Below are 9920 nucleotides of genomic sequence, written 5' to 3' on the forward strand. Positions count from 1 at the left end.
AAGTTGAAACCTAAACGAGACTTACAGTGGTGATGACATTTTCATCTACACTGGTCCTTTCAAAGCTCTGGGAAGGAATCACTGGTGACAAATTTCCTACAATGTAAAGATAACACAAAAAAATTATTTTTGAATAATAGAATTTTACATTATATACAGAACTACAATCGTTTAAGACAAAATGATAAATAAAAAATAAAAAAGACTTTATCGTGTTGTTGGTAGTTACTCTAGATTAGAAAAAAAAAAAAAAAACTATTGAATTTAGGCTTACTTATTACCCATAAATACCTGCAAAGTGTGTGCATATCTTTGAGAGACCAAATTAAATTAAATAAATAAATAAATTTCTTATCTCAATTCAAACCTCCACCTCTATAGTCAACAACACATTTTTTTGTTAATGCACACTATCTGAATTTTATTATAACACTTGCAATGGTCGTATGTGATAAAGATTTATAGAAAAATACTCATGTTGGGTGAATAAACTCAGAGGAGCTGAGCATTCTTTACAATTGTTCTGGTTATTTACCTTTTTGGCAGAAAAGCAAAAATAAAATAAAGTAATTGTTTAAAAGGTCAAGCAATTTTATTTCAAATGTGTCAAGTATTGGCAAGAGAATCTGAAAATTCTGACAATTAAAAAAAAAGTTTTGTGATGCCTTAATTTTTTATCTTTTAATAATTTAGAAACTTTAATTAAAAAAATTGTTAACATTTTATGAAAGATAGTCACAGTTTTCATCTGTAAATAAAAATGTGTAAAATAAGTATGACAGTATGCAATTTAAGGTAAAAAAAAAAAAAGTAAAGTTCCTGTTACAGACCTTGTGGTCTATAAGGCAGATGATGTAAAGGTCATCTGTTTCGTGGCCTATTGTTAACAAGGGTGTCCTGTGGCCAGTACAATAACCAACCACCTTTACTTTTCCCCAACTAATGTCAGGTACCTATTAGAACAGGGTGGACTCAGAGGTGCCTGAAGATCCCGAAATTAAAGATACTAGTCTTCAACCAGGATATGAACCCCGGCCCAAGTGCTTCCGAAACGAAGCACTTTACCACTCAGCAACCGCACCTTCGCAATGTAAGGTGGTAAGGTTCAAATGATGTTATCCTGATTCCAAAAAATAGCATTATAACAATATAATTCCTTTATAAAGTTAACAAAACAATACAAATAAATTATTATAAAAAATTCTGCAGTTTATAAACTTAACTATAATAACTAAAGAAAATGTACTTTAAAATATGATTATCAATATAGAAATACAATAAAAAGAAATTTTTGTAATTATAAACTTAACTATAATAACCTAAGAACGTAGGATATAATTATCTTCTTTTTTTGAAGTAATGTCTGTAATATATAAGATTAGATAAATATACTTTACCAATCTGATCATCAGTATAGATTACATAAAATGAGCAGGTTGTCATGAGGCCAGCACAACGACCAACCGCCTTTACTTTCCACAACTTAAGTCAGGTACCCATTAAAGTTGGGTGGTCTCAGAGGCGCTCCTAAAAATCATGAAGATCAAAATCCCAGTCTTCACATAGATTTGAACCCAGGACCAAAGGTTCAGAAGCCAAGTGCTTAACCACTCCACAGACATCAAACAATCAGTATTAATCATTTCAAGAAGTCATATACACTACTGAGTTTAAAGTAAAAAAAAAAAATACCTTCACACAATGAGCCTTGAGAACCTTTTCTCCACGCATTGGCTGCTTTCCTTATGAGAGAAAAAAAAAGATATTTGCTTAAACTTGCAAGACAATACTAAAATAAATTATCACTATCAAGATTCTAGACTAAACTAGACATTTGGTGTCAGAGGCAATCTACCAGTTGAGCACCAAGTTATAGAAAATTTTAATTCATGTGATACAGTTTTTTCTGCTATTCACGGGGGTAATATACTTCCATCTCCCCCAATCACTATGCTCTACTTATCCTTGATGCAGTTTTAAAAAGCCTACTTATGATATTGTTTTAACCTTGCCATGCACACCATCCAAGATAGAGCAGAAGGTGCCCACTTTTAGAGATTAGACTAGGAAGGATGTTTACATTAGAAAGAGGAGAACAAGGTTCTACCCAAGTCTAGAACTTGCTGTGCTCAAGGCAGAGGTTATTCTATGTATTTGTGATGTCCCCATATAAATAAACATCTATATTGTTGAGTTGCCTTCCTTAGGTTATTACAATATTATATAGTAATACTTTAATATAGTAATAATTTTGTGACATACATATGATATCATCTTACTCTTCTATTTTTTTAATTCGTTATGAACTGACATAGTTTATTTTAAAACTATGTAACAGGATGAATGTTAGCATTTTTCTGCTAATAAATGGTCATGAGCAGTAAACCTTGAATGGTTGAAGGCAAACTGTGTCGTGTTTATTAAGCTAGCATTTATAAATACCTAATGGACTCATTTAACGAGAAAAATAGTTAGTATGAAATACAAGTGTAATAATTGTGTTATTGATATTTACAGCAAAAACTTGTTAAGACTATCAATATATTTATAACTAGAATTTTATAAAAATTTTAATTTGAAAAGCATGCTTCATTATCATCTAGGGTTACCATGCACACCCAAATAAGGACAAAGATTCTTATTTATCTAATCTTATATATTACAGACATTACTTCAAAAAAGAAGATATTTACGTCTTATGTGTCAATCTAGACATGCATTTTAATTAATGACTTAAGCTCTGCTAAGTCATTGGTTTTCCTGGCTGATTCAGGCAACCCATTCACAAAGAGGACATTAGAATAAGACTTTGGAAACTAGGATTACACTGTAACAAATTTGTTAAAAGATGTCAGTAAATTGTAGGCTGTAAAACTATTTTATCAAATAGCCCTTTCCTCTCAGATGAAGAATTATTTCTAGTAAATCATCTTAGTCACCACTTAGTGGCATTAGTCTTAGTCATAGTGCAAACACTATCCATCCATCCATTGTCCTTCTTGATTCTACAGTCTACAGCTGAAGGAGTCCAATACTTTCATGACTAACTTTTTAACTCTGTCTTTGTTCTCAATATCTAGACTCTAGATCTAGATTAGATTGATTAGATATAGATAAAAGTTTATTTCAAAATTAATCTTAGTAACTTAACCTTGGTTAGGCCAATAATAGAATATGCATCCTCTGTTTGGGACCCCTCAACTCAAGAAAACATTAAGAAACTAGAACAGACACAAAATAGAGCAGTGCGATTCATAACAAACGAATATTCACATTTGACTAGAGTAACACCTTTAGTAAAATCACAAAATTTAGAAAGCCTTCAGGACAGAAGGCTCAAAAGTAAAGTAGCAATCATACATAAAACACTGAACCATAATCTTCAAATACAAAAACAAAATTTAATAAAATACTCTGAAAGACACAAAGATAAAGGCAAATTCCTCGTCCCATATGCTAGGACAAATTTGTACAAATACTCCTTCTTCCCTAGTGCTATTAGAGCATGGAATGGGTTGCCTGAGCTAGCCAGGAAAACCAGTGACTTGGCAGAATTTAAGTCATTGGTTAATATGCATGACTAAATGCATGACGCGTAGGACGTAATCATCTTCTTTTTTGAAGTAACGTCTGTATTATATAAGATAAGATAACTTACTAGATCTAGAGTAGTTTATTTAATCCAGACATTAGAAATTTATTAAATGACTAAACAAAAGACACAAACATTCAACACACAGAATAAGTGAGTTCATATTTTTATTTTTTGTGTTCTTATTCAGTGGCATAGCTAGCAATGTGTGGGTGGTGCGAGCCGCACAGGGCATCAAACTAAGGATAAACTCTCTCAGTAAAAAAACACATTGTACATATATGAAAAAAAAAAAACACAAACTACTGTATTTGAAAAGTTAACTACAAATTAAGTTTATTTTGCTACTTTCTTCATCTCCAATGTTTTTTCTTAAATTAAATGTAGGCTGTAGACCAGGTTGTATCAAATTTATTATATTTGTTAAATTTTCTTAAGGTGACATACTTTTGCATATGTATGCCCATTTTCTCCTGAGGCACACTCTAGATATAGAAAATACTTGTCATCTCTGGTTGAAAAGGTTGACGGTATGGATCAAAGGGTCTAAAGGGTACAAATCTGATATTACTACCTGAGAGAATTTTAGATATCATTCCTTTTCTATCAAAACAGAATCTGGCACTCAATCTGCATCGCGAACAAGTTGAAGAAGAATTGCAAATACAAAATCTAGGTAATTTCTGTGAGCTTGTGAAATTACTATCCAAGTAAGATCCACTCCTAAGAGAACATGTAGTTCGAATCAAACTGCATTCAGTCCGAATATATAAATTTCCCCAAAACTGCTAAACGAACCTTATTGTAATATTGGGTAATATTTCTAGATAATTTCCCAAATGTTTAAGGCTACGTTGTCTTGGATAAAGACGGTTTACTAATTCTTTCATTGACATCATCTTAATTCCTTGTCTGCTTGAACCATTCTCAGAGTTTGGCAGGAATTCGGGTTGCTGAACCTGTAATCAATTCAGTATCATTTTTATGTACACTAGACCGTTTACACACCCTTTTATCAACTTCAGCACACCTCTAGGACATCCTCAACAAAATAACAGGAACTAGCCTTAAACACTTAGTTAAAACCAACTGGAGCGCCAGAGGAGAAGCTGTCAAGATGGTTAAAGTTTAATTTTCAAAAATTATAGAAACTCAAGAAACATTGACTAGCACAGATGAAAAATCTTTTTCTACATCTGAAGCAGGCGGTTTGTTAGTTACTATGCAGCCTACATTTATGTTCTTACCCTGGGGTTTTGATTTCTGTATTATCTAAAATAATGGACAAAGAAATTCTACCTTCAAAAACAAAAGATTGTCGATTTGAGACTGCATACTGAAACGGTAAACATTAAACACATTCTTAACTAATAGTCAGGAAGACATTTCTGGAGCCAGTGTTACCTTTATTTAAAAGCATGTGCACAGATCTGGAGATTATCAGACCTCAAACACATATCGGCCACAAGAAAAAGATGAGAGGCGAAAAAGATGAAAATTCTGTAGTAAGACACAACAATGAGCTGCGGATGGAAATTTATTCTTCCTTGGACGGGATAATTCAAGAAATCACCCAATATGAAAAATATCATAATGTAGTAAATAAACATGAATTTTTGTCGCCATCCCAACTATTGAATCCTCACATGGAATCAATTGCGATCAACGATGAAAAATGTGCAACTCAGTAATTTGTCAATTGATGTAAAAAAATGTATTTCGATAAAATTATTGATAGTTTTGTGAGCAAGATAGCACGTAGGATTTATTTCAGATATCTTTTTGTTAAAATGATTTTTTTTGTGTGCCAAAAAGCAAAACTTGAACACTGAATACACAAGCAGTACTTGAACAATGAATACACAAGCAGTACTTGAACAATGAATACACAAGCAGTACTTGAACAATGAATACACTACAAGCAGTACTTGAAAACTGAATACACAAGCAGTACTTGAACACTGACCTACATATTACTTCAATAACTTTTCTCTGTTTTATTTCGTTTTGTTTTTTTTTGGGGGGGTGGTGGGGGGGCATCATCACGAGCTGCCGCACTGGGCATCCTAACCCTAGCTACGCCACTGTTCTTATTTATGCATAGTTTGAAAATATCTTAATGATTTCATGTGAGGGGCTATGCCTGGGAATCTTAAAATTTAGTTAATATTAATATAGAATTAAAATCTGAGTTTATTGATGCCAAAATATAGACTGTTTGAAATAAATTATATGGTGTTTGGAATCAAATAATGTGTCAAATTTGTTTGAATTAAATGAAAACACAAGGCCTCTTTGACCTTAAATATAGGCCTAATAACAAATATAGGTAAGGGGTAAAATTACAATTACAAGTAGTCATCCATATTCTCATTATACTAAAGAATATTTAAATTTGGTACTAAGCCAAGCCTAAGGCAAGGTACTTCATTTTCTTTTCTATGTCAAACCATTGTCAAATAATGCTCTGTCAAAGTCATGCTTTGAAATTTTGGCCTAAAGGTGTTCGAATAGCATAAACTACTTTAGATCTAGTGTATTTTTAGTTTCGGGTTACCTGCACAAAGCAGAAAACAGCAAAGGCGATGAGCCATCTGTGCTGTCACTTATCATAGAGAATGTCTCGTCACCAATCATTGCCATTGCTAATCTATAAAATTATTATACTATTTATAGTATAAGGGCCTACTAATGGAGAAATACAATATCAATATGGAGGTATTAGATTACATGACTATATGGCTGGACATGTTATGATGATCACTTTGTGACTGTCTAGATCTAGATGGACTAGATCTATATTTCTATATCTATACACATACTATAGTAGTATAGTAATAGTATTCTATAGACTAGTCTAGCTTTCTAGAATTTTACGTCTGCGGTTAGACATTTACATAGAAAATAAAAGATCTACTTGATCTACAATTTTTATTTTCACTTAAGGAGAGTACCACTTTGGACTATCGACCATGCTATCGACCTATAAAATATAATTCATAAATATGTTGCCGGCAAAGTTCGAAATCCTGCGTTCTCTAGCATACCTTATTACCTAGGCATTTTATGTAAGAATAATGCCTGAAAGTGGCTGAAAGCATCAGAGGTGTTTTTAAAACAGAGGTTCTCAAACTTTGGTCGAGACGACCGTAGAGAGCCCGAATAACCAAAAAAATTGTATAACATAATATAACTTGTTCACTAAAAACAGTTTATCCTATTTGCTAATTTGAATAATTAGGCCTATCAACTCGCTACGCACTGCTTTTTAATATGTCTAGTACGCTCTTTTAAGTTTTGAAGTCTTTCTTCACTTGGATATTCCCGACTGCATGAGTATTGGAACCCTTTAAGTTTAAATAAGATCCCAATCACAGATTTATCCAAACTAATGCTGGGGTAGCTTACTTAAATATCTTTAAATGAGAAACTTAAACTGATGTCTAAAAAAATCAATGTCTACCAGGCGGGGGTTTTCTCAACCCTTCTATATGGCTCTGAGACATGGACACTATATAAAAAACAAATAAGACTTCTTGAGCGCTTTCACCAAAGATGCTTGCGCTCCATCATGGACATACGGTGGCAGGACCACACAAAAAACAGCGATGTCCTTGCGAACGCCGGTATGGACAGTATAGAGGGACTTCTTATGGTCCGACAGCTACGCTGGGCAGGGCACGTATCCCGTATGGGAGACGAACGTATGCCAAAGGCAGTCTTTTTTGGTGAGCTAAAAGGTGGTCGACGTAACAGAGGCGCCCCACGGAAACGCTTCAATACCAGCTTAGGCGTCAACTTTCCCTGGCTGACATAGAAGAGAGCACCTGGCTGCATGCGGCGTCGGAACGAGACAGCTGGAGGTCACTCACGAAGGAAGCGGGATACACATTTGAGACCAAAAGAAAATCTGCTGCCGAGGACAAACGCAGACGACGAAAAGAAAATCTAAATCGACCACCTGCGAACAATGGTTATGCTTGCCCTGGATATGGCAAGATATGTAGGTCACAGCTGGGGCTGCGCAGCCACGGGAAACACTGTATTCCTCATTAATCTTCGGACTCGAAGACAAGCCATATATATATATATGAATTAAGATGGCAATATTCTGGGACTTAGCCTACATATTTATTTATTTATTTTTAACTTTAAAGCTCAATAGATTCTTGTTTTGGAAGTTCGGAGACTTCTAGAGAAACTGCGACAATGACACTAATCCCCCAGACAAAATTCATTTTTGTCAAGTCGCTGGGATAACCATCGAGATTGATTCAATAAAGGCGACTAAAATTTAAATTTATCATGACGTTGTTCTTATGGGGTTATTATTTCATGACAATACGGTCCAAGGAAGATATTTCCATCATTAGCTCTTCTTGTTTGTTGATAGAAAATATATCTTCATCTTTTTTCGCCTGGCATTTTTTTTTTCTTGTGGCCAATACGTCTTTGAGCCCAGCATGCCAATGTACCATAAAATTTTGATCCAGATTCTTAGATGTTAAGTGTACTGTTGAAAATAATCTAGAAATCTTTGCTATTTAAACTTTCTGTATGATCTTATTTTAGTCTTTGTGAACACTTATATTACAATAAATTCGTTTTAATTTTGTTGAGACATGTACGTCTTCGGTCTTTCAGCAATGGATCTTAATTGGATAGTGATTTCACCCCAGGATATTTCTTGATTTTCTACTGCCAATTCTTCTTCAACTCGTTCAGATTCTGCTTTTAGAGAAAACGCACGATGTCTAAGATTCTCTACAGATAATATCTCCACATTTTCTCCTCTTGCTTATTTAAATCTCTAGCATTGTTGTCATTAGTGTTGTTAGTCACAGACAAACTTCATGTTCCCTCCAAGCAAGTGATGTGTGACTGAGAGGCTAAAACCGCTTGGCTACGCCTTTACCACATTACAACGGGACTTGAGTTCAAATCCCGACTCTATCATTGTTGTGTTTTCTGAGTGGTTGGAAAACCTTCTCCCAGATACCCCTCCCTCCACTGGTCCACTATATAGATTTGACCATTACTAATTAGTAATTTAAAAAACCACTATCATAAACTTTTTCATAACCAGTGCACTGAACAGTGAAGTTACAACATGCAATGCTTTTAAAAAAATGTGTAAAATTGGGTTACCTTAAGAGATTTCAAACTATTGCAATGTGTAGTTTTACTAAGAAAGTGTGTCCTCAGATTGATGCTCCCACCATCTGATGGCCCGTGCGGCCCGCAACACCCGCACATAGCTTGCTTCGGCATTGGCCTACGGTAGTGTGTTGTCTAATCATGGAACTATAGTCTAATGTGTGCGACAGACTGACAACGGCAACAAATTATTTTTAGTTTTTTATTTCCTTTCTTTTTTTTTTTATTAAATACGTCAATGTGTGTAAGTGTGTAGGCCTATGTTGATGTGTACTGACACTACTAGACATCTTTTTGATTATAATATCAATATAAATAGCCAACCTGAGCAGATCTTACAACAGGCTGGCTGCCTGGTCGTGCGGTTTGCGCGCTGGACTGTCGTTTGGATTTATCGACGGTCGAGGGTTGAAACCCTGCCCGCTCCCATCCCCCGTCGTCCTGCGGGAGGTTTGGACTAGGAAGTAAACTATCTTCAACTCTGAAGGAACATCCGAAACATGTAAAAACAAACAAAAACAAAAACAGGTCACGTGATCTCGAAATTCTCTTGCCGCTCGAAGTTATTACATTTTCACGGACCCACAGCGCTACAGCTTTCTACATCGAGGGATTTTTTTTTTTAAACAAGAAAATTGTGTCTTAAAATATTATAAGTCAAGATAAAGAAATAATTTCCGATAGGCGTAAAGCTAACCCTATGCTTATTAAGAATTTAGACATTAAATCGTTATCAATGAAGTAAGCCTACTTATTTATTATTATTCATTCATAACTGATTAATTGAATAAATCTCCCTCTTAAGCTAGAATTTATAATAAAGTTAAGTAGACTAGTAAACATTTTCATCGAATGGATTAGAATTTTAAATTAAGATTCAACTAATAGACTTTCATTCTATTATCTATATCTAGGTCTATATGCTATATCTAGGCCTAAGTCACAAAGAAAATTGAGAAGTGAAAAAATAACTTAGGAAGGAAATGAAAAGTTCCATAACTCTTGTCTGAAAAGTCCGTGCAAATCGCTTTTTTAAAGTATTCGAAGTCTTGATCTACTGGAATTTACTCTATCTATTATTTCATTTTTGTACACAAATAGAAAATGCAGATCTAGAATCTAGTTATAAACATTGGAATTGGTTTACCTGACTAGATACGCAGAAACAGGT

The 9920-nt window shown here is 34.2% G+C and overlaps 1 protein-coding gene across 1 annotated transcript in view; it reads right to left on the minus strand.

Moving 5' to 3' along the window:
• LOC106062356 (uncharacterized) overlaps nt 1-6275 on the minus strand; it is a 124889-nt gene extending 118614 nt beyond the window's left edge. The window contains exons 1-3 of the mRNA XM_056007082.1: nt 6150-6275; nt 1693-1742; nt 26-96 (exon numbers count right to left, since the gene is read on the minus strand). Of these exons, the coding sequence (XP_055863057.1) occupies nt 26-96; nt 1693-1742; nt 6150-6235 (207 nt within the window). The 5' untranslated portion in view covers nt 6236-6275. The remainder of the gene's footprint in view (nt 1-25; nt 97-1692; nt 1743-6149) is intronic.
• Nucleotides 6276-9920: the final 3645 nt, after the last annotated feature.

This window comes from Biomphalaria glabrata, chromosome 12 (genome assembly GCF_947242115.1).
Source record: "Biomphalaria glabrata chromosome 12, xgBioGlab47.1, whole genome shotgun sequence".
NCBI classification, from domain to species: Eukaryota; Metazoa; Mollusca; class Gastropoda; family Planorbidae; genus Biomphalaria; species Biomphalaria glabrata.